The sequence below is a fragment of the Nipponia nippon genome, unplaced genomic scaffold (assembly GCF_047370975.1).
Source record: "Nipponia nippon isolate SJK-2023a ecotype South Korea unplaced genomic scaffold, ASM4737097v1 scaffold_3, whole genome shotgun sequence".
In the NCBI taxonomy this organism is placed as follows: domain Eukaryota; kingdom Metazoa; phylum Chordata; class Aves; order Pelecaniformes; family Threskiornithidae; genus Nipponia; species Nipponia nippon.
In genome coordinates this window covers 60086453-60111751 of record NW_028262347.1, presented here as the reverse complement: position 1 = coordinate 60111751, position 25299 = coordinate 60086453, and the positions used below count along the sequence as shown (strand labels likewise).

The window sequence follows — 25299 nt, the reverse complement described above, 5'->3', positions numbered from 1 at the left end:
GAGTCAGCACAAACAGTAGGCTAAGGTTCTGAACCACATCACTAACACACCTTCAGCTGTGACCTCTTAAGGATCTTTGCTAGATGTGACAGCTCAGCTAAGCCTGCTGAGCCAAGAATGACCTATGTGTGCTCATATATGGAGGCTATGAAGAAGTTTGCCAATGAGTACCACATGAACATCTTTTTTCAAGAAAGATATGAGAAAAGCCTACTCTGCCATTTATGCAAGTCACCGGACAGACACTGACCTGGGACCAGTGTTGATGACCTAGGTGTGAAAGTATCTGTGTACTCCCCTGCAGATGCCCCGTGCTTCCCAGATCCCTCTCATCCCCTGAACTTTGCAGAGCTGAATTCAGCAGGGAGGACTGTGATGACTTACCAGTCTGTGTGCGCATCATCGATCACCAGGAGGATCTTGGGTTTCTGGGCCAGAGGTGGTGCGGGGCTGGCCGAGTGGTCGATTAGTCCTGCAGCCGCTTGTGTGGTTTGCTTCATGGCACTGGAGATGGAGCTGAAGATGCTGGTGCCAGCAGAGGAAGAGTGCGAGGGCTGTGGTGGCTGCGGATGCTTTCTCTCCATGGCAGGAGAAACCGGGGAGCTCGTGGAGTTGTCAGGGCGCTGCAAGTCCATCATATAGCCATTGGGCAAATTCGCCACAAAACTACTGTCTGAGAGACGCCTCCGGAGGAAATTCATTGTTGAAGCGTTGTGTGGAAACCTTCTCAGCAAGAGCGAGGCTGAACAACGGTGTCACCAGTCCTGGGGAAGTTTTCTCTGTGTATGTAGGGTACCTCCTTGCAGTCCAGGCAGGCAGGCTTTCCCCCTTGAAATCCTGCTAGAGAAATATGCCTTTGTTTTTCAGCTATATTTTCTTTCTCTCCTGTGGGAAGAGCATCAAATACATATATGTGAGATACATATTGTGAGTCTGAGATAAGAAAAACTCTTTTGGCCATTTAAATGGGTACTTTAATCAACAATGAGAGGAAAAAGGACTACTGTTTTTTATGCAGTATGCTGCAGTAGTACAGACAAACAGATACGACAAAGTATGTTTCATGGTTCTCTCTCATCCAAAAACATTTTCAAGTTGGGGCAGACCAGCTTACACTAGCTTAGGGGCTAACAATTCTATAACTGTTCCCTATGGGGAAAGAAAAATTACTCTGACTGTAAATGTTAATTTTCAAAAGAAAGACAGCACATTTCTGGTATTATGTGTGTTAGAAATAACACATGCTTGTTACAGAATAACCAGCAAATGATCCAATGGGATAAAAAGTTGTATCACCTTTGGCAGGCTTGTAAGCAAAGCTCTGCGTTTAAGGAACAAACATCCTAAATCAAAATAGCATGTAGAAAATAAATAGTGGAAAAAACCCCATACACATCTTGATCAAGTTCAGTGGCTGCTTCAAACTACTCATTTCTGTCCCTGCTGCTCTCGGCACTCAAAATTAGACTTTGAGCCAGGTGCATACTAGTGGTTGCTAGACATAGCAGATTACCTGATTTTACAAGTTCACTTGTAGGATTTTTGCAGGTACTCAAAACTGGAAGTTTGGCTGCCTAAACCTCACATACTTTTTTTTTTTTGGCTCTTGTTGGGTTTTTTGTTTTGTTTTGTTTTAAGAAGAAAGGTCTCTTACTCTGCTCATCTTTTCCAGTAAGAAAATGAACACTGTGAAATATAACTATCTGGCTCTTTTCCCTTGACCATAGTATGACGTCTTTGTTTTTACCCAGAACACTAAGTTTTTCAGCAGTTACATAATATCACAGAGTTAATAGTCACTTTTTTTTTTTATTTAATTTTGCACCTGTAGGCACAGCCCAGAAATGAGAGTTCCACAGTAATTCCCCAAGACCTTTTATCTGCTGAGACAGCCTTTGAGTCTTGACCAGAGGCTGGTTGGTGACATTTAGGTGGGGCGGGGGGGAAGATAGAAACATATTGCTGGTAACATAAATGTTTTTCAAGACAGATGTGTCTGAAGCAACAAAAGTGAGAGTTATCCCATACATCAAGTGAGACGAGTCACATGAATTCCTGGTATCATCGTTAAATCATGCCCCAACCCCCTTCAAGTCTTTTTGAATGAGCCCCCTACAAACGCTGGGGCTCCTTGCCCTGACCTGCCTGGTTTGGTCTCCCTCACTGCTCACGCTCTTGTCCCAGTCTCTGATTGCCTCCTGATGGCAGGAAATTGTCTTTGCCTCGTTGGTCCAAGAGAGCTCGGCATCTGTGAATCTCCCTCCTGGAGCTGTGGCTGAGAGCTCATGGAGCAACTAAAGAGCTTTCTTAAAATAAAATACCATTTATTTTCACCTATAGGGATTTACAAAGCTTTAGAGATAAAGGATTCAGACCTGTCTATGCCTGTACCTCTCTCAGCCTCCAGAGTCTTAGGGAGGCTCGGATGAGCCTGGCTGGAGTAAGCAAGCTACAAAGAGTCCCTTGGCACATGTCCCCCAAATCTCGTCATCCATCACCACCCCAACCCCGTGGGCACAGGATTCGTCTGGAGCAGAGGGCTCCCTGCTGAAGCTGCTGACATCAGCTTATTAGAGCAATTTTTCTTTTGATTTCTCAGCCCTGGCAGTACAAGTCGTCTGACTTTGCTGGAGCCTGGAGGTAGTCTTTTCCCAGGGAATAGCTCAGGAAATCTTTAATGACTTCCTGCCACATTTACAGTCGATAACGTATCTCGAGGCATTGTGCTGACTTCCCGCCTGGTCCTGGCGTGCCTGGTGACTGCACAACATCAGCAAACACATGCACTGGTGAGCGCTTCAGTAGCACCGTTTATGCAGCAATTGTTCCAAAAAGCTGGTAACATACAATATCCATTAGTTATGAGCTAGCTACTCACCTCATACATATACCCACACAGCACTTGGCCTACTCATGTCCTACTGCAGTGACTGTGGATGCCACCACAGAGCCATCCACAGTTACCTGTCCTGGATGACCAGAGTGGTAGAGACTACAAAGACTTTAGGGGATTTATATATTACAGGCTAGGTAAAAATGCTCTGCGCTGTCCTTGGCTCAGGAACCTGAATTTTCTGCCTTGCGTAACACAAATAAGAAAAATCCCCTCACTTTAATGACAGTCCACTGAAGAGTAGTTCTGGTCCTGATTAAGAGGAGCATCCCAGAGGTCTGTCTACTGTCAGAAGGGCTCCAAATGACTATCCTGTTACTGTGTACGGCAATTAGGTATGCTCTTTTGGAGGACCTTGGCGTTAACTGGCAAAAGGTAGGACGTAATTTCTATACCAGTTGCAGGAGAAGTGGTTTTAGCACAAGATGCCTGCCCCTTGCACGCTTAGCACAGCATCGCACAGAGCTGCTGGCTCCTGCTGTGGCAGCTCTCAGCCGCAGGAGGGAACCTGGCCCCAGCCATACAGGCTGGACAAGGCTCTTTTCACACGCCAGGATCCTTGAGACAAGGTCCAGCAGGACTTGCATACTCTTGAAAGTGTTTCTCCCCCACTGCCAGGCGCTTGCATGGCTGCTTCCTCCTCTGCGAGATTTGCACTCTCCAAAAGAACGTGAGCTCCTTACAAAGCATCGGCAAGTAAAGCAACGGGCAAATGCCTCTGCTCTGCTCTGCCCTGCACTGCGGAAGAAGGGCATGGAGGCATGCGGGTGTCCCAGGGCTGGGAAGGGCCAAAGTATCCCATGACGCGCTTGGAAGGCACACAGGTTTCCTCCGCAACAGGGTTTCCCAAATTGTGCCCTTCAGTGCACTGTTTCCAATAAACAATTTATCATACTTATTGCAAGGCCATGACCACTCGCCTCCTGGACCCTTTTAAACAGCAATATTTACAGTCACCCATCATTTTTTCCACCAGGTGTTTGGTAGTGGAAGATGTTGCCCTGGAGACACTGGGAGCTGGCAAAGCTCTCTCATCCAGAGAGTTTGGGATGCTGCTCTGAGGCTGGCCTTGCCCTCTGCTGGCTGGCACTGCCTCCACTTGCTGCGAAGACTGGGCTGTGTGCCGTTGGCTCAGGAAAGAAGGAGAGAAAAACCTAAGCAACTGATGTCACAGGGAAATCTCCTTCCAGCAAAGCACACGGAGGCTAAATCCAAACAGGATGACACTGGTGCAGCAGAGTAATGCCTGGCTCTACTCTGGGATGGGGGATGGCAAACCTGCCAGGAACTTTGACTTTGGGTCTGTTGAAGCTGTAGCACAGACAGTCCTCCTCTCATTACATACATTCTTCTAATGAGCTGGGTAATGTAATTAAAATAGACTTTATCTTTTTTTAAAAATGAAGTTATTGGTGGCTTCGCTGTATTGATTTATCGATTGCCATTAGTGCCACCACAGAGGAGATCTTCACAATGGGAGCAGTGTAAACTGCCAGCAGATTCCTTTGCTTACTGGAAAACCTCATGGTCTGCTTCTGCATCATGCGCACTTGCTGTTATTTAACTTTCAGCAGTAGAAGTTTTCATACAGGCACAGGCTGAGTAGGCTAGGAGCTCATTTTCCTACTGCTTGAAACTCCCCGTGGACATCCTGAGGGCTCAGCATGCCAGGCCAAATCTGGCTCTGTGCAGCTCTCACAGCATGCAGCTCTCACGCAGCGCAGCATTGACCCAGTGTATATACAGATCCTACCCTAGCAGGCAAGCAGGGCTGTAACTTCAAAAGAAAGCCAGGAGCTAACACCTCCTTCAGAAGCAAGACAAATCTGCTAAGTGGCATTTTGTCACTCCAGAGCCACAGGTAGGAGAGCTGCTGGCTCTACACCATCAAGTTGTACGTTGCTTCTGTGTACACCAGTGTCTTCCTATGGCTCACATGGAGACAAGTCACCTACTTAATGCCGTGCCAGGCATGAACCTGCCCATAGGAAGGCCTGTAGCCCCCTGCACAGCTGAAATACAGCCCACGGGCTGCTTCCAGGAGAGGCAGCAGCTCCTGCTGAGTTCCTCAAGCTGCAATACAGCAGCTGCCTCCCACCACGCAGGAGTAACCTGCTGCTGTGTGAAACAGCTGCTCCCAAAGCTAGCTGGGAAAACAGTGAGCATCTGGGCTGTGGAGCTGCAGGTTGAGGATCTGGGCTATATTTCAGGATGGGGAAATAATAAACAAGGCATAGGAGAATGAGTGAGTCCTGAGGAAAGAGAGCAGGCAGGAGAGAAGGAGAGAGGAGGAGAAGGAGAAGGCACCAGCAGAAAGGGAGGAAGTAAGAGGGAATTGGCTTAAATGAAAGACAACACGGGAACACATGGAAATCCCAACAATGAGAGCACAGTCAAGGAATCAAAAGGAAACAATGTGGGCAACTAAATGAAGCAAGAGGAAGGTCAATTAGAGCTGACCTCGAAAACAACAGCAAAGAGGCTGGCACCGTCAGCCCCTTACTAGCATGCATTGAACTTCCTGGCTGATATTTTTGGAAGGGCAGGGGAGGGTAAGCAATCTGCTCCCTCAGCACGTTGACAGCAGCCAGGCACCTACCTGCTTTTTCTCAAGGATATACTCCACAGAGTTGCAAGTTATCTCAGAGTACCTGTTGACATGTGTTAGAAAACAAGAACAAAATGTTCACTTAAACCTCTTGTCGGGTTACTTTCTAATGCGCGGGAGCATCCAGAGGGAAGGAAACCATGCTTAGATTTCCCCTGAGCTTGTTATCTATGTCGTTAGGTAATGAACTGACATGACCATGCCAGCCTGCGTCTGATTCCTGCCCTTGACAGCCTCAATGGAGCAATGCTGGGGGCAGCAAGATGGAAAACCAACGTGGAGAGATTATCCCCCCACATTGCCATAAGGGACTGTACACTTACTTCTGCCCCGTGGTGGAGGGAAAGATGAGGGGATGCTCCTCACCTGGCAACAGCCACTTACTGATACCTCTCACATCCATTTTGTGGATAGCCTTTGGCATATATTTAAGTTTTAAGATATTCCCATGGGTCCCTTTCTGCCTTCACATATTTGACACAATGTGGGAGTGGACTTCTGTGGAGGGACAGCCATGTTAGGGAGCTCCAAATCCATCTGGATAGCTTTCCATATATTTTCAAAAAGGGGAAAGCAAGAGATTATTTATTATTGTCAAGCTTTCAGTGTTTCACCCTGAATGGCTTCAACATTCCCAAGACTGGCATAGTTTTGCATGGCTTGGCATTTCTTGGAAAGAATTGAAAGCAGAATAAAACAATTAGTTCTGAAATGAATTAGAACTTTTGTTGGGTGTTTACCTCACTTGCCAGAGTTTTGGACTCAAGAGGCTCACGTGTTCAAGCACTTCTTAGTACTTTTCAGTGCAAGCTGAAATTCCATAAATCAGGAAATTAAAACAATAGGGGTTAGAAAAAGAAAAGGAAAAGGATACCCCACCAAATCTCCATGTTTTGTAAACCTGAAGCGTATACAAAAAGCATAAGAGCTGGAAAGACTGTATACCGTCCCAAAGAACAGAGGAAAGCAGAGAGTTTCCATGCTGGTGTTCAGTTTGCAGAGATCTTTTCCAAGCATCACCAACACGATACAGCTCTAACGTAGACACCGGTGGAAATTTTCCAAAGCATGTAAAACTACAGCACAAATTCCATCTAAAATCAGTGCACCGTGGTGCCAGAGACACTTCTGGAAATTGTTATCTGCTATGACTGACACCAGCAGAGCCATGCTGTCTCTTTGAGGCGGTCGCAAGAAGTCAGGTCCCTGCAGCTGGAGGGGGTGGCAGGGCAGGGGAGCAGAGACAGCATGCCATCAGAACAATGATGCTACCCAGAGTCTGAGTTCCCTGTTGTGTGTTAGTCAGTTACTTGCCAGAAATTCACTTGCTTCCCAAATTCTGTATTGCCTTTCACAGCAGTAGTGATTTCCTTTGGAAATGTGCTCTTTAAGGATTTTTGCAAGAAGCCAGTGTCTTGTGCATCCAATTTCTCCATTTAGAGAGATCCTCACAGATGCTAGGAGGCCTCTTTGTCAGAAATGGATCACTTTACAATGTTCAACATGCTTCATTAAGCCACTGATACATACAAAAGTGCAACAACTCTCTTGTCTTATTGCTGCACTCTTGTAGACCTTAAAAAAATCCTCTCTGCTTTCTTGGGTGGTTATTTAACTGGAAAAGTCTAGGCTTCACACATCTTATTTATTTTTTTGGTTTGCAAAGCTGTCAGTACTTTCTATATAGCAGTTTCACCATAGGGGGTTTCCCTTATCTGGTCCTGAAGATAATGGGGGGGTGCATACCAAACTGAGTGCAAGTGTGACCATTTCCCAAGATCTACACTTAGCACAGAAAACAAGTTAGTCTGTTTCCCCTTTTGCCTGTTATTTCATAATGGCAGGCGAGGAAAAGAAGAAGGAAAAAAAAGACTCTAAAATGACAAAATGTCATTGTAAGATCATCAGGCTTTCAAGTAGATTGCAAAGGAAGATGATTAAAGCCATGAACAATAGTGAAAAATTTTCTAGTGAAAAATAAATCTGAATGTTATGATAATACTCTATGGCTTTAATACCCTCAAGAACTAAAATTATGATTTGCTGCTTCTTGGAAACAATACATTATTTCCTCATTTTATTCTCACTGTGCAAATCCTGTTGGCACCTAATGGCCACAGTGTTGTCTCAGTGGTAATACTCCCTTGTCGACAAGCTTAGGGAGGCCTTTTGTGACCTGTCCCTGTTCAATATCAATACTTGCTTATCAGCAAAGCCAGACCCAGCTCAACTGGAGCAGGCAGTATGGGGCAAAGAAATCCCGTGCTAATCCTTGAATACTATAGAACCATCTCCATCTGAAAGTCAGTTGAGTTGGCGTACTGTCTCCATTTCTTATTTCCCTAGAGTATTGTGGTCATTCCAACCCCAAGCAATAACGACACTAATGCTTTCATTAACGCTAATACTTACACACATGCCAAAGTGGCTCCTCAAGATTATATTAAAGAAAAGCAGGAGACAGCAGTACAAACCGGAGAATTTGTAGAGATAAATGCTCTGCATATTAAGCAGTTGAAATTGTAAGAAGGAAGCAAGCAGGGCTCTGAAGCCCTCATCTTTTTCCTTCCCAGTCTTGGATCTGATGCAGTTTATGTTTTGTGTTTGAGAGACATGTTCTAAGTTTCCTGCAGTAACCATACAAGTCCAGATTTCATGGTGATAAGAGCGAAAGTAGCACCAGACATGCCATTAATAGAGCAGGGATTTCCTTCAGCTGAGAGACACATTGCTTTGAAGAGTGCTGATCTGAATAAAATCAAGAAACTGGATGTATTTAATATGTAGGGCCTGCCAATATGCATTAGGGCTCGTCCAGATAAAAGATGCCTTAGGGAGTGACAACTCAGGTTCTCAGAGGAAACTGCAGCAGCCTGCCCAGTGCTAATGGGGCTCCTCTCTTGATTAGGAACACATACTCTTCCTCGTTCCTATACCATTTTCCTTATACTGCATTTCAATTCTGCCACAATAGACTGGGTACTCAACATGCAGGTAAACAGAATATTTTGTCACTATAGAGTTAACTAGATATGTTGGGGGAAAAAAGTGCTACGGGTCATGAAAGGGAAGAAACAATTCACTAAGAGGTCATAATATACACCAAAGAGATAATTATTAATTAACTGATGATGATAGGAAAGATTTTCTGTTTGAAGCACAAATTGTATTACTTTTCATACTTCATACTTTTCATACATGTACTTTTTTCAAGATAAAAATGGATTGCATATTTCCAAATAACATATCTTCAAACAAAACTCTGCAATCCTTGCATCAATGCTTCTAACTCATTTTAAAAATGCCCCAAAAATTCAATTTCTTTCCCAAATGTTCTATGCTTCCGGGGGTTAAAAAGTTTTCCTTCAAACATCTGAAGTCTTCTAAACCGTCTGTAGTGCTAGCACATTCCATTTAAGTTTTGCTGCCGTTCGCATCCTTTTCTCCCCCCTGCACCATTCCAGACACCATCATATCCCAGTTTCCCAGATTTTTCCCATATGGCAAGGAACCCCTTATAATACTTGAGATTTACCTAACCTGATAATGCGAACAGCAGATATCTGGAGAAATAAAGCCTGTAATTTGCCTTTGTGCGGCAAGGTGCTCATTTGCTTTCTAACCATACATGCCCATCTCATGTAGCAGCACTTAATACAAAGAGAAGAATAAGCTGAGAATTAGAGCACACTTACTGATATATTTTGACGATGGAAGAGAAAGACAATGTTTTACTGCACTCTGGGGAAGATTTCTGACACAACTCTAAGATAGCTTGATGCCAAATTCTTTCATGTGATGCAGAAGTGGTAGGGGATTGACTGGCTAGACTATTCCCCCCAAAGAGGCAGAGAAAACAGGGATTGGTAGACCTTCATCTGAAGCACTGTAGGGGTCCAGCTGGCTATGTCTGTCTCAAGCTCTGTGATGACCAGCCCAAACTGTACTGTGTATTTGTAGAAGCTGTTTTTCTTCACTTTTTTTCATCATTACTATTGATCACATGGAGACACATGAAAAGCTGTGTGGGTTTGTGTAATACATCCCTTTTGCTCGCACCATGTACCCACACACTTCTCACCCCAGCAAGGGTTACAATCCCCTCTCCCACAGCTGGACTGAGCACCCCAGTCTTCGCGCCATTACCAGTGCCAGCTTCCCAGCTGCAGCCTCACAAATGTCCATGAGATCTTGCTCTAGCATGGTTGCTGGTTGGAGCTGCAAGCCAAATATATTTGCGGTGCCAGCAGGAGCCTGTGCAGGACGGTCAGGGGACAGGTGCTTTGCTTCCTTGATAAAGCATCTGGCCAGGTTTCAAATGTCATTTAAGAATTTATGTCAGCTCTGTAGGGATAATGTGTTAACAAAGAGTTGTATCACCAGAGGTGCACGGCTGTAATTAGAAAGTATGTTTTAAAAGCCTAATAATAAATTATTTCATTAGCTTATTTCACTAACTGTCCTTTGTCAAGTTGTCTTCTCTGCCAGTTGCTGTCTGCTTGCCTATCCAGTCTTTGCATTCATGCTGGACTGTGTAGGAGCCCTTCATAATTGGCTCCGAACACTGGAAGCTATGTTTAGGCAAAAAGCATCAGAAAATATAATACATGAGTGTGGGAACCGGAATAGATTGTGGACCCAAAGTTCTGAGAGAGTAGGCTAGTGGGCTGGGCCCAGACATGGAAGTAAAGCATGTGATTTTAAGAGTCCTCTGCCATCAGCTTGGGGAAAGGTCACTCAATGTCAGTGCCTTGGTTTCCTCATTTAAGAAGATAAGCTTTATTTTGTAGAGTGCAGAGATATTGTAAGGCTCAGCTCACACGCCTGCATACTGCACCACTGAACCAAGCAGGAGTGACTTCAAGAGTTCTGGTTCCCCTACTGATCAATAGCTGAATTACAAAGCTTTCAAGTGTGACAAAACTGGCCAGCTTTATTTAAGAACCCAACCACCAAGCCTTTCAAGGGCTGGCAAATACGTAGCCACAATGAGTGGGGGAAAAATACCCAAAGCTTTCTTGGAGGAAAAAATGTGGTACTTGGAACCAAGTTGTAATTGGGAATGTAAAGGACGGATCTGCACAGCTATTTTAGTTTCTCCTTCTCCCATACTTGCAGAACTTCTTTCCCAAGCCTAGAAAGGAGAGAAGGAAGGGAAAAAGAGGAAGGGAGAGCATGCAGTGGCTCTGCAGCTGGACAACCTGAGCAAGGTGCAGTGGGAGGAACTCGAGCCACATGCATTGGCCTGAGCTCTTGCTGGGTACACGCACAAATACGGCACGACTAACTGGTTACAGAGAGCACAAGCATTGAAGCAGGCAGAACAGAAATGGGGATATCCTACAAATCTCAGACAGAGGTTATCTGAGAGCCACACTGGGGTCTCCCTTTCTGCATTTGTGTCCTGACTAGCAGGACAGGTAGGCAGTCAATATTTACGTATAATTATACAATGATATAGCCAACGATAGAAGCAGTATTGCTAAGTATTCCTATTTCTCTGTGGGACAATCTGTATTTGATCAGAGCTAAGTGGTGCAGTCCCATGTGACTGAAGCTTACTGGTGAAAGCCACTTTTACTGTGGATATGTATTTACAGAAAAAAAGACGTGTCCAAAAGTAGACTGTAAGATCAGCTGAAGAGTCCAAAGCAAACTCAACAGAGCTCTGAGTAATAGCCAGAGAGCTGCTTTGCTCTGCTGGGTTTATTTTCAGTGCTTGCCCAGACCCGGTGCCTGAGTCCTCAGGTTCATAAACGCCCGTGGGTTTAAAACCTTTCATGTTGAAACTGGCCACCTTGTAATAACTGCATCATTTTGTCAACCCTATGCAGTCACAGAACTGTTGGAAAAAAACAAAACAAAACAAAACAAACAAACCCCAAACCCTGGGGCACAACTTCTTAGCTTCAGGATTTCAGAGGCTGGCATGGATGGCAGGGTGTTAACTACAGCAGGCCAAGGCAGTATGTTTATTCCCTGCAGCTTTGCACAAAGCTACGCACTCATGGAACCTGGCCTCCCCCTGTTAAGGCGACCAGCCAAATTCTGCCTGCACTTACACTTGCATATACTGTGTTTTCCGTAGGCTTGAGCTGAAGTGCAGAGCTCATCTTCCTGCATGTTGTAGTATGGCAGTCAGTACATTAAAACACACAAAACATTATTCTCTATTTCAAGACTGCACACAAAAGGAAACCAATCTTATGGGTTTTGTGGATAGAAAGAGGGGTTCCTTTCTCTACTTTTTTTTTTTTTCTTATGGACTTTTTACTTTGAGCAAGTCACTTAACTGCTTTGTGCCTTAGTGTGCCCGATTGTATAATGATATTTCTGTTAAATAAAGCATGGAAAGGCTAAATTGGGTCAAGTTTGAGAGAGACTGAGATGCACAGTGATATAAATACAGATTGCAGAGGTGTTCTGTAATACACAAAGTAAGTATAGCAGCTATTTAAAATTAAATCTACCTGAAAACTGTATTACTTTTTAACATGGAAGAATATACAGAGTTCTCAGCTCAAGTAAGAGCTGCTAAGGCCACTGGAGTCCAGTTTCAGAGCTGATCACTGCAAAAACTGTTGTGGATACCCAGAAGATGTTAGTTGTGCAAGAAAGTAGTGCATGGGTGATGTTTTATAAATAAGCCAGGTTAGACACAAGGATCTCTGTTCCCTTTCCTATCTACTCCAATGCAAACACAGTATCCAAATATGACCCAGTGAGTGGAGTGATGAGGCTATGAAAATCTGGTATCATCAGTCAACTCCACAGAAGTAGTGGATCACCTTCACATGTTGTTGATAGACTCTGCACATCCACATGTATTTTCTTAAGAGCTGAAGGAAGAACCCTGGTTAAATCACTTCATATGGAAATCCACATGTAAAACCAGGGCAAGAGAGAGTCATATTGTGAGCACTAATAATAATGTACACTGCATGATAACAAATACATAAAAGTCCTTCACTATTATCAGCTTAATCACTTACTCTCTTCTTGCTTCAGCTCCCCATCATTAGTATCTCATTCCTGAAAGAGGATAATTGCTTTGGATCTCTTCAATTACTACTAAAGCATGGCAGAGCACTTGTGAAAAATCAAATAGATTTGAAGACTAGGATCATTGAGCTTGGCCTCCCACGTAGTGCAGCTTGTGTAGTTTCTCCCAGCAACTCCGGGCGTGAGTTTATAATTTCTGATTGAAAAAACAACTCCAGGGCTAGTTTGTAAATACTCATTGGTGTGGTCCAAACCAGGCCTGTATCTAAGCCATCACCACTGCAGCAAGAGCAAAACAGCAGCTCCCTGAAAGCCTGAGTGAAGAAAACAGCATTTTGTCTAGCTGTGATGATCTCCCAACTTCATCAGGGACTGCGTGACCATATGATACCCCAGTACAAAGACACTTGCTTAAGCACCCCAGAAGAGCTCAGATGTTCACGTTGTAAAGCAGCAGCTGTCTCCTGGACAGCTAGATCTTGGACAGCAGCTGCTGCCAGTGCATCATCTGCAGGGCTAGTCAGTGCCTGGCAGCAATCCCTACCTGAGCTGATTTTTCAGTTTGCGCTACCCTGAAGGTTGAACAAGAAACGTCACCAAACAGTGCACAAAATGGCAGCTGGTTTGTCAGCCTTGTCCCTGCCCTCCCTCTGCCTGTTCATCACTGAGCCTCATGGCAGAGCCTATCCCCTGGGGTTGCTGCCAGCCACAGCCCACCAAACTTTCTTTGCTAGCAAGCAGCAGTGAGGCTGCCGACTTCGATCAAACTGTTGGTCTTTGCTGGCATCTCCATGCAATCACAGCACCTGCCTGATGTTCCTTAATTCTAACGAAGCAGCAGCAGGAACCTTCTGGCTAGAGAAACTGTGGTGGAAAACCTAGTTAGTAACTGAGTATTCCCACCTAGTAAGTATAGCAACTGCTCTGTGTTAGCAAAGAAACGTAAGTTTTGCCAAGAGGAAGCGCAGAACCTGCTGTTAGTTAGAATGGACACCCTGGCTGTATTTTCTGTTTCAGAAGTGCTTTTTAGAGGCTCACAAAGATTTATTGCTGATTTATTCCACCTCCCCTCCCCCCTGGCAGCTGCTAGCCCTGTCCATACCATGAAACAGGCATATGCTATACTCTCTTTAAAAATATCAGAGTTTTTCTTACCTGCCCACAGCCCTTGATGCTCTACCACTAAGCATAAAAACATGCACTTAGGAGGTTAGACAACTGAAGAGTCTATTCATTCTTCACCACCTACTCTGCTCTGGGAAAATATACTGGTCTTACAGCATCATGTGAAGGTAAACAGCTATTGCTTCTATTAGTCCAAGGTGGGGGAGGCTCTAGAGAACGTTGCTGTTGTAGATGCCTCAATAAGAATTAAACCCTGTTGATGTCCTCTCTGTTTTCAAGCCAGAGGACAACTACCTCGGAACTACCTCAGGGTCCTCAGCAGATCACAACCATCTAATGACCAGATGGAGAGAAAGGCAGACTGAGAGACAGAGCTGAAGGTGTAGGTTCTTCTGAACAGAAGCACTAAGGTCTTTTCAGCCGTGGCTGTATGGTAGGAATTACAGCACAGGGAGACATACGTAGCTGGGCTAAGAATGGTACAGCTGAAAATTTTTATATTTGTAAGAGTAGGTGGAAAACCAGACTGCTCATTTCAAAGAAATATTACAATTTCAAAATATTTTCTGCTCCAAAACAGCACAACAAATAGTCCAAAATTTCTTGTAACGTGTAAATGTTGTCTCAAATACCCCATTCATTCATAGGCATTCTTTTCCAAACAAATTTTCAAAGATGGCGTATCCAGAGTCTGTCTCACAGCCAATGAGCTGTGGTCTTTCAGTGGAGAGATGCTGCACTGAAATGTTGCTGGCTTACTGCTTCTAACAGCGGGGTTGAAGAAGCATTATGAGGTTTGGATATCACAAGTTAACAGCATGTTACAGTTATTATTTATTCCAGGCAATCAAAGCTGGCCACAAAACTTTTCTGTCCAAAAGATGAAATGCCACAGCAATGCAGATATCTTATATCTTCCTCTTATTACTGCATTACTTTTACCGGAACATTTATCAAACTCCAATATTGTGTGCAAGTTAGCAGAACAGAGTGTACAGAAAAACTTGCAATGCTACTTATTTAACTGGCAACTATCTCAGAAAGCAGAGAGTCAATTCTTTCCCTTCCAGCTCAAGCAAAATTCTCATCAGCTTCAACGGGATTCCTGCTGAACTAAAAGTTACTTAAAAGTTTTGGGTTTGGATCTGATCCCTCTCTCTTTCTGACTGCAGTGGAAAGCAAATGGTCTTGCACAGCTGATATGACTTTTGCAGAAGATCTGCGACTGCCCTGGGTAACTGAAGGCACCGTCCTGCTCCTTCTGTCCATTGCTCCTAGGGAGGGGACAATAGTTACGCAGTCTGGCTGTGGGGCTTAGCAAAAGAGGTGGCACTTTCTTTCAAGGCAGAGGCATGACATGTAAAGCCAAAGCCCTGTGACCAAGAGTCAGAGACATCAAAGGATCTTCCTGGGAAAAGCCTGCCTGCACTTTAATAGGGTTTGTCAGCTCTAGCTCTTGACAGGCGCCATCCCCTCCTATGCCATATGTTTCTTAGGAGCTGGTGCATTGAATGGCCTCAAGAAACTCTCATAAACGAAACTTCCCCTGTGGGGAACAGCGGGGGAAGCCCTGACTGAAAGGATCTGTTGAATTATTGAGGTTGCCCAGAGTAAACCAGGGTAACCTTCATGTTAATTCCTGACAGCCTCTTTCAGTTTTATTATAAAACAGCACCCTCAGTACCTCGCCTACTCCTCTCTCTCCTGTTAAAAGAAACTTCACAAGGCTGCTGAAGTAAGAAAGCCTGCCCGCAATATTAACTAAATACACAGAGGCCTATTTTAGATAGATGCATCAAGCTAAATACGGCAGCCTTCAGCTGCTGGAGGGAGCTGCAGCGCTTCATCCAACCCCTCTCACCAAAGCGCATTAATGCTTTAGCAACCAGCAGGGAAATACAGGCACTGAGCCTCATTATTAAGCAGCAAAACCAAACACTTTGGGGCTAAAAAAAGAATAAATGCTTCCTAACTTGTCAGATTATTTGGTTTTGTCAAGCCCACTTCAGAAAACAGCCAGGTGCCGCATATGTTTCCCTGCCCACATGTTGTGTCCGCAGTCCCTGGCAGTTGCCTGTGATGGACACAGTACATCAAAGGTGCATGCAGTCAGTCAGGGACAGAAACATCCAGTCCATCACCTCCAGGACTGTGTGATCATTCTTTTTCCCAAATTTCTTTTTTTTTTTTGGTCCACTCTTCTATAGCTGTGGCTAAAAGCAACTGTGCTATGCTGATAAGTTGAATGAGACAAATCCTGATTTTCTTGACTTCTTTCTCCAAGGAGGCTCTATATTTCTTACCATCTGTAGCCAAGAAGGTCTTTGACATGTTCCTAGGCTGCAATGTACTACAGGGCTGCTCAGCCTTACTCTAAGCCCAGCAAGTTACAGACTGAAGTGGAGGAGGAAGATGACAGCGTAACGGATGTGTTCATTGTGTTGTAGAAAAGCAGCCAATCACACAGGGCAAAGATATCCTCTATTAAAAATAATGCATTTTATCTAAAAAAAGGAGCGTTACTATATTTTAAACAACAGATTTTAAAGGTCTGAATCATCTTGGAGCTGAATGTTCTCTGCTATTAGTTTTGCTTTTCTAATAGTCCTGTGTAAATATGCTTGTGTTTGCTTATGAAGTTAATTTAGTGCTGGTGAAAGTCTACCAGTCCTTCTAGATTAAAAAAAATTTGCATTGGCTACATAAGAGGTATGGCGTAAGTATTTCTGACTTTGCACCAGGCTTGGAAGTCCTAAGTCCCAGTGGAGTGGGACTTTCTCCATTTACTTGGATGGGAATGATGCATCAGCTAACCTCTTATTCTGCTCCAAATAACGTGAATGCTTTTAGGTATCACTTTTACCAAAAAGTGGCTTACTAGTATCCTCTCTTAAACAACCTTGTGGTTTTAAAGGGCCAGAACCAGCAAGTTAAAAAAACATCTCCTTCTATGTTTGTGCCATTGTCAACTAAATGTAAAATTAAATTGTAAATGAAAACGTAGGGCTTGAGGTAACACTCAAGGGAGCCGAACAAACAGACATTTCAAACCATGAAGAACCTGGCAGAAGACACTGATTGCTATCTTTTAAAAGGAGTTGGCATGTGTGTGTTTGCTCCTGTGTACGAGAAGAAATAAGGTAGCCAATACTTTTCCATGCTTACCAGTTGAAGTACACAGGGAAGAAGTGCTGGCTGTGGTTTGTGCTGAGAGCAGAAAATATATCAGCCAAACTCCACAATGATTGGCAAAAATGAAATTTCCTTCTTCAAAAAAAAGCACACCCCTCTCCCCCACTTTATACAGCTCTTCACCTGTCTCTCCAGTCCTTCCGTTTTCCTTCCTTTAACATAAACTCTGACTTCTTTTTCTGGCCCATAGGAAAATAATGCTGCTGATGTTCTTCAGGCTGGGGTATTGTACAACACAGAAGCTGTCTGTCTTGTTCATATCCCAGTCTGATAGTTTACAGCAAAATTTAATGTGCCTTTAAAAATGACTGCAGTTACTCTCTCAGAAGTGATTTGAAGGCAATACTCCCAGTTTCAGGAAGCCTGGAAAAGGGGTCTTTTCTACCCCACCAATCTGCTTTGTCTCCCCCCATGACAGCCCACCACAGGCCACCCTGGGAAGCAGACGATCTTTTCTTCCCCCTCATGTCACTCTAGTGGCAATGCAGAATTCAGCCCTTTGCAACAGAGCACTGTCACCAGGACAAAAGATCATTTCCACCCTGAAGGCCACATCACAGACTCTTTCTCCTACTTTTCAAAGGCCATCTCATTATTTTTTCCCCCTTTACAAGCAGGATCTACATTACAAGCATGTGCCCTGGGCCACCTTTTCTGTGGCCAGTGTAGTCTGCTAATGGCAGAAAAGTCATACTGTACCCTCACTTTAGCTTTTGATCTGCACAGACACAGCAGGATTATTTCTCATTAAACAGACAATAGATGAGTGTCTGGAACCTGACAGCCATTAATACAGACATCGTTAGTTCTGCATAGTCACTTAATTTTCCTTGATAACCATATTATAAATATATGAGTCTACAGTACCGCACAAGTAACAGATCTGCTACAATTGTTAATCAGATCTCTGCTGTTTGTCAGCATTCAAGAAAAATTCCTTGACATTTTCTAATCTCTAGATGAGGTAGGGGAATATCACGACAAACCATGAAGGATGGGAAGAAGTGAAAAATTATCCAGAATGGAGAAAGAGCATGGCTTCCCCACTGCTTAAACAGAGAGGAAACCATTTTATTCCACAAATAACAAGCATATCTAGAAATTGGAAGGTTTCCATTTGGTCTTACCGAGTCTGTTTGAAAACTTATGATCCAGGGCTTTATACACCTCTGGGGACACAAGCCAGCAGAAAACACAGTGGCCTGCGGGGAGAAGAGAAACACTGGAGTGAGAGAGGGGGAGGGAGACAGGAGGCAGAGCAGTGACGTTGTTTGAAAGAAAATGCTCTTACAACAGCTCTGAAAATGCCCTGGGTGTTTTGTTTGACATTTTGAGTTAACAGTTTCGACTACCAATAGGTTATCAGATCAAGTTGCTGCACCTTTATCAGCTATTAATTGCATCTGGGCAAGGGCAGCTCTTTGTTATGCCCATCTGAGAATTCTTGGGCTTATTTGCTTAGCTATTAAAGTGGCAGGAAAGGGATTTTTAGCCTAAAAACTTCAAAAAAGAGTAAAACATCCTAGAGTGTTTATTGCAAAACCTGACATTCTGGAGAATTTCCAAACTGACTAAAAAGTGAACCTACACCCCTATAGACAAAGCAGTATCCTCTGAGGGGAGAATGCCACAATACAATACACCAAATTTGCCTTTTTCCCTTTTTCTTTTTTTTTAAAGGAAGATAATCAGGTTTTTTTTCTTGCTGGAAAGTACAACATAAATGACATATATACAATGAATTTTTGGAAGGTGGAATGAGATTTGCAAGGTAGAAAAAGCCCAAATTAAGTGTTAAAATTAAAGCAACAAGCCTTCTTAAGAAGGAGTTGTAAAAGTTAAGGGCACTATGTTTCAGTCCTCTAGGGTAGAATTTGCAATACTACAAATCCCATAAGAGCAATTGCTCACACATCACATGCAAAAAGAAAAAGAGAAAAAAAAAAAAAGGAAGGGGAAGAGTGGAGTGCCAGAGAAAAATGGTGCCCTTTCTGGGGGAGGAAGAATGATCTGGAGATCTGGAGGACACTGTGGCTAGCTTATAATTAGTGTTAACATCAATAAGGAGCACAAGTTTTGCATCCCATCACGCCCCTGATTACTAAAGTACATAACCTCCTAACCTCCACCCAGGAAAATGATATCATTGCATGAATTAATCATCTGGGCAATTAATGGCAAAAGCAACCTCAGGTTTCCAGCACAGTCTCTGGCACCAATGAACTGGCAATGACGTAAGCTTCCCTGGGAATATGCTGGCATTTTGCCCGTTCCTGAGCCTCGCTGTTGACTCTGAGGGCAGAAGCAAACAACGTAGTCGCCCAACCGGTGATAAACGCTGCAAGCGAATGCCAGGCTACTGCCACTGCAGCATCAGAGGGATGCTTCTCCAGCCAAACCCCCTGCGTGCCTCTCCCAAGGAAGATACGTATCCCGAAACAGGCAAATGCGAACGGCTTCCTCTGATGCACAGAGAGATGGACTCTCCAAGCACGTCCAGTATCTACCCCCTTTTTAGTAAGGAAAGCCTCCTGTTCTGCACCTGGAAGCTCTGCAGCCTTTTAGAGTACGTGAATAAGCAAGTTATTTAATTATTGCTCTTTTGCTGGGGCAGAGGTAAGGGGAGAGAAGCCGACTTTACTGATGAGTTTATTTTCAGATGGCCAGGCTTGTTTTGCTTCATTTGTCAGCTCACTCTGTTGCTGTGAGTGCTTTGAAAGTTGGAGTTAAACTCAACTATGACCATGTATTTTCTAACTTAGAGGAGCTGAAGGACAGCAGAGGCATGAGAAACCAAGAGACAAAAAACTGCTAGCTTACAGTGTATGCCCTGTCATAGACCTGGCTTTCAGTCAGCTATTCCAGGTGAGATGAGGAGAGCATGGCTCTGTCCTATGGGAATCTGCAGTGCGTTCCCTTTACGTTTTGCATCATCAAGTACAAATATCCTCTGTAACATGGAGCCTTTTTGTACCTGTGCCAGGTGAGTGCCCCTTCGGTCTCACCTGGGGCACGTACACAAGCTGTGAGGCAGAGGGGGTCAGACTCAGCCTGCCACCCCCAGCAGCACATTCCAGAGACTTCAGGAGAGCTCATGGGCAGAGGGTAGATATGAGCAGGGAGATGCTCTCTGATAGGAAAATACAAACATGACTGATATTCCCATTTTCAGGCCGCGTGAGAAAACCACAGAAAAGAAACAAGTTTGGGTAGGGGAAAGTTAACCCCTGATGTAAGAGATTTGGAGTCAGGGAAGAAGAACTTATTTGGGCAAACCGGTTTGGCTAATCCAAGACAAGCCATTTTGCTGTTTCTCCCTGTGGGGCTTTCTGCCTCACTGCTCTTTTTGGAGGGAGCCTCTGGCTATTACTTTCTGAGCAAGCAGAAAAAGCATACCTCCCTCAGCACTCATCATGAGTTAATTTCCAACAGAGATATCTACAGGTGAGCAACATCTTTGTCTCAACAACACTTTCCTCTGGATCCTGGCTTAAAAAGAATGAGGTGGTGAAAATATCTGAGAGGCAGCTAAACCTGTTAATGCTTTGCAGTAAGCTACAATCCTCACTCCGGTTAGTGGCTGGGCTAAGGTTACCCAGCTCCAGACAGCCTTGTCTTAAAGGCTTGCAAAGATGTAAGCTGCAGAAGTGCGATTATAGCATCATCACCACAAACAACATTCCCTGTCTACATGGCTTAATGCCACTTGTCACATTTGTAATCCAGCTTCCTCCACCTGCCCTGTCTGTTTAGCACTCACTTATTATCAGAGCAAAGTCAGTGAAATAAAGGGAAGAGCAGAGGCTAATTTGCTTGATGTGCTCCTGCCCTTCCAGATAACATTAATTTGTGGGCTCTAACCTGATCCTCAGAGATGCTCACCCTTTCTTCACATCCTTAAAAGGGAGATAGCAAATCTGTGGAAACACCTCAATAGGTTATCACTTTAGCAGCAGGCAAACAGGACAGCTTGGTCATCAGTTCTTCTAACCAGTCAGATAACCTGTCCTGATTCCCCACCTTGCTTTCCAGGTGTAGCTGGCTCAGCAGATAGGATTAATTCACTTTCTTACTTACTTGCACTCTCCATGTTAGAGAATCTGATTACACAGATTGCTTGCAATTTATCTCCACCTGCCATGACTAATGCTCCAGTCTGACCTCCTCTTTCCCATTTTCACATCTCACTGCAGATCCAATACGTAAACAGACAGATGCACACGCGCTTGCTCTTTTTTGTTTGCAAACAGCTCACTAAGATCCTCGGCATTTTCAATCAAACCAGGAAGCAGTACTGTTTTCCCCATGCTGCCCATGAAGTAATTTCTCCCTTTTGACTCCTGTCATTATATTTATAATGCAGAGGCTTCGTATGTTGCTGCTGTATCCACATAAAACACAGGCATCACCATACAGACATGCACAATGAACACCCAATGTTATAAACCCCTGCAGCACATATAAAGACAAAGGCACACACTACTTGCGCTGAGCAAGTGCCACCACACGCATTCCTGCTCCCTCCAAACCCTGCAAGAAAACATTGCCTGCAGAGTGCTTTCCTATAAACAAACCACCCTTGCAGCACAGGGTCAGTATATGATTCTGACAAATCCCATTCCCACTCGCTCCCTTACCTTTCCTCAGTCTGCTAATCCAGGGGCCCTGGACCGATTTGCTTTCCCTCCTGCACACAAACTGTCAGTCTCTCCTGCTTCACATTCACAGCACACTAGCAGGATTCACCGTCATCCCATTCTGCTGGATCCTTATCACCCTATTGGCCAAAGCTAGACAGTAAATTCAATTAGGCTCCTCCTTATAACTATATTATCAGAGGAACAGGATGAATAATTTAGTAAAATAACAAGGGTGTGCAGGCTCTGGTGTCACAGACTTCACCCCCACTGGCAGGCTTTTATCAAAGACAGGCGGGTAAAGAAACCAGAATCTGTCACTCTCCTGAAAAGGAGACCTTAGATTACCCACTTGTATTTCCCATTCCATCCCTCTTCTCCTCCCCCTAAAGCCATGGCATTCTCTTTTTATTGTTATACATCTATCCCCAGCCCACAACACAGTATTTCCCTGGTGAATGGTCATTACCATCTCAGTGGATGCAGAGATTTCTGCCCAGGCAAAGAAATACTGCAGCACATCAAACACTTTCCCTCTTTCCTGAATGCAAGATGTGAGAAAAGAATAAAACTGTTCTGCAGAAGGGAGTGACAAGACAAGCAGATCACAAGGAAACGCAAGAGTCTGCCTTGTATCACGATATCTTCTTTTCAGCAGCTGCGCTGTCATCCCATCAGTTCAGACACCCAAGGGATGCAAGTACATGGTTCCCGAAAGAGAAAGGCTTATATACGCAGGGCTCGGGAACTGTGATTTCACATGCCTGTTGTGGGAGTTTGAATCCCCACATCAAAAAAACACACCAAAGTGGCAGTTTTCCCCCAAGCCAAATGACTAAGCTGTTCTGTTTTGCTTTTTTTTTTTTTTTTCCCTGACCAGAATTTTGTAGCGACAACTAACTACACCTATATTTCCCAGGAAGCAGTTTTCCCAAAATGAACACTTTTTCCTCAGGTGATGCTTTGCTTGAAGAGTTACAGAACACTGCAGCATCGCTTAACAGGGTCACTGCTAAGTCAAGCCTCAGACCACCTCATTTGCCTGAAGAGTTTTTTGTTATAGGACCAGTGTTGAAAGTGGAGGAGCTCAGCGGGACAACCCCTCCCACTCCCAGATCAGGCCAAGCAGCCAGCAGGGCTTTTTAATGACCATTCACAGCAATATTGAAAGCTATTGCTAATACATGTTCACGTGCACAGTACTTACAAACAGCCATATCATTCCACCGTCACTGAAAAATAAATAGGCAGGATGAAGAAGCCATTCTTCTTCCCTTACAGGAGCCTGCGTCCCTTAGAGTCCAAGAACACGCTTTGCACTCTGCTTCCCCTGTGCTAACATTTACTCAGCAGAGCCTATATACCTACTATCATCATAATGTGAGGTTCAAATCTGCCATAGAGCTCAAACTCCTTCAAGCAACTCCTACACCAGCTCTCAGTTTGGCTCATCTCCCAGGACTGGCTGGCTGGGTAGCCCTTAGCTCTGCCTCTAGAGGCAGTAGGGACACAAGGTTGAAGTCAAGCGCAAGTACCAGCATAGCTACAAAGGCAGACCACTGGTGAGAGACCAGCAGTTTTCCTAAAGGCAATGTCTCTCTTTAGGCACTGCCTTCATGGCAAAGGACTGGCAGGAAGCTGGGACAACCCATGACTATTGCTACCTTCTAAATTGCTGGGCTGTCTACCTCTGTCACAGCCCCGGTGCAGGATGGAGAGTCATGCTGCCTTCCCCAGGAGAACAGGGCACAGGAATGGCAGATGCTTTTGCCTTTCTCACCAAGTTCCAGGTGATCTAAGGAGAAAAAAAGAGTCCCGACCAAATTTTTGCCTTTGTCTATTATGGATTTCTCTGCCACAAAAAGGGACAAAACTGCCCTCCTACTCCTGAAGATGCTTCACTTTCGAAGAATAGCAGCTGCTCTTTTCCACCCTCCTCTTTCCTTTGCAGCCATCCAAACTTTTAAGAGCTTTTTTGTTAAAGGAAACCTTGAATTATGCACTTGGTGATAGCTTCAGAGCAATTAAATTAAGCCACATGGCAAGTTGCCCAATGTCACTACCAAAACTCAGGATGTTTTAGCATCATTTATTGAAGAGTTTTTACATGATGCTTACTTAAATCACAAAAAGAGAACAAATTAGGCTGTTTCCATGACAACTAGAGAATCTGCTCAAAATTCAGGAGATGCTGGGGCAGGGAGGGAGCTCTTCAATGGAGAGCTTCGCATCATGAATATGGCCCTTGGTTATCAAATCCCTTTCAAGTTAATTCCTAGCATCAAAGTCTCCCTGACAAAAGGTTTAATAATTTGGAGCAAATCTTTGGCTAAAGAGGGCACAAGCCAACTCTCCCAGCACTAATGTGAATTTACTTCTGGTGAGAGGTGCTCAGCTGAGAGCCCAACAGAGCAATCACAGAAGTGGCAGAAAGTAGTACATAAACACACATGAGGCAGGGTGGGAGAAGTGGCAGGAGGCTTCATTGCAGACAAGCACCGAATCAAAAGGCAGATCATGACTCTGTGGTGCGGTAAAGGTGAATGACAACTATCACAGAGTAAATGGGGAGGGAGAGAAGGAAGCAGGGTCTCAGCTGATGCTCGTGGAAACCCACCGTAACTTGGAATAAGCTGAGCAAAGTCTTCCACCGACCCCAAGAAATGAATTGAACCAAATGAGAGAACAAAATGGCAAGACAAAAAGCTGGATGAAAGGTGTCAGAAGAAGCTGACAGGCTGAGCAAATGGAAGACAAGGTACTAAGAGTCTTTTGCAGGAATTAAATCCTTGGTAGGATTGTTGAATATTTTCCACCAAAGCTGGTTCTCTGTGTAATTTTTTTTTTGTTTTGTTTTCTGTGTAAATTTTTTTTCAGCTGAACATTTTTGTGGTTGCAAGCCTTCTAAGAAAATCACTATTTTAGTAGAAATTTTTCAGTGAAGTCTTTTGGTTCTCAATTGCATTAGCTAAGGTATTTTTGGATTAAAACAAAGAACATTTATTTGGAAAAATTTCAGAAAAATTTGTAGTTTTGGAAGATCTCTCCTTCCTTATAATTATTTTTGATCAGACAATTTATTGCCATTGGCAGCTTTGTTTGGTGTTCTCCTTTGAAATGATGCCTCACTGGGCATAAGCCCCTTTTGGAGAGTAGGAACAATAAGTGGGAGCATATTCAAAATTAGGGAAACTTAAACATACAGGCAAATGGAGTAAATTGTGAAAGTTTCTCCTCCTCCTTCTTCATCCCCAGATGAGAGGAACTGTGTTTAGAGATAAAAACAAGAAGTAACTGAGAAACTTAGGAAGAGATATATGATTGTATTGTTGCAAGTGTTACACTCCAAGTAGAATACTTGCAAGGGCAAAAACATACATACTACAGGGATTCAAAAGTTCAAGAAATTATTAAAAAAACACTAATAATAAATATTTATTTTCAAGTTATAAGTACCCCCTTATCTGATGTCATGTTCACCCTTTGAGTCCCAAGATTGATTGCCAGTCTGCCTTACTTGGGATGGTGTGGTAATATTTCAGCACCTTGAATTGGAGGTGTGGATCTCCTGATGGGGTCATCTTCTTTGTGCCTGGGTACCACTTTTACAGGTTGCTAATAAGGTCCAACCTCTGATTGGTTGGAGCTGAATATAAAACAAGTGTTTAAGTGGTCATCTACTTGCAAATGAGACTGGCTATTTCTTTTCATGCCCCCTCCCCGCCTTCCCCTGGTAGTTTGCCAAAGCCTTGCAAAAAGCATTTATTCGCTAATGACATTGTAGCAGCAGGAGTAGGTTGGGCTGCATACAAGCCATGTGGGCTCGTTTTGGACCCACAATA

General features: G+C 44.0%; 1 protein-coding gene across 2 annotated transcripts in view; it reads right to left on the bottom strand.

Moving 5' to 3' along the window:
• The window catches only part of SYN3 (synapsin III), a 206548-nt gene extending 184985 nt beyond the window's left edge, over window positions 1-21563 (bottom strand). The window contains exons 1-3 of one of the 2 annotated variants that reach the window (XM_087765028.1): window positions 21458-21563; window positions 17948-18022; window positions 385-885 (exon numbers count right to left, since the gene is read on the bottom strand). In XM_087765028.1, coding sequence (XP_087621154.1) covers window positions 385-701 — 317 coding nt within the window. In that variant the 5' untranslated portion in view covers window positions 702-885; window positions 17948-18022; window positions 21458-21563. The remainder of the gene's footprint in view (window positions 1-384; window positions 886-17947; window positions 18023-21457) is intronic. The other variant, XM_009474158.2, reaches the window with a different exon arrangement.
• Between the last annotated feature and the right edge of the window lie 3736 nt (window positions 21564-25299).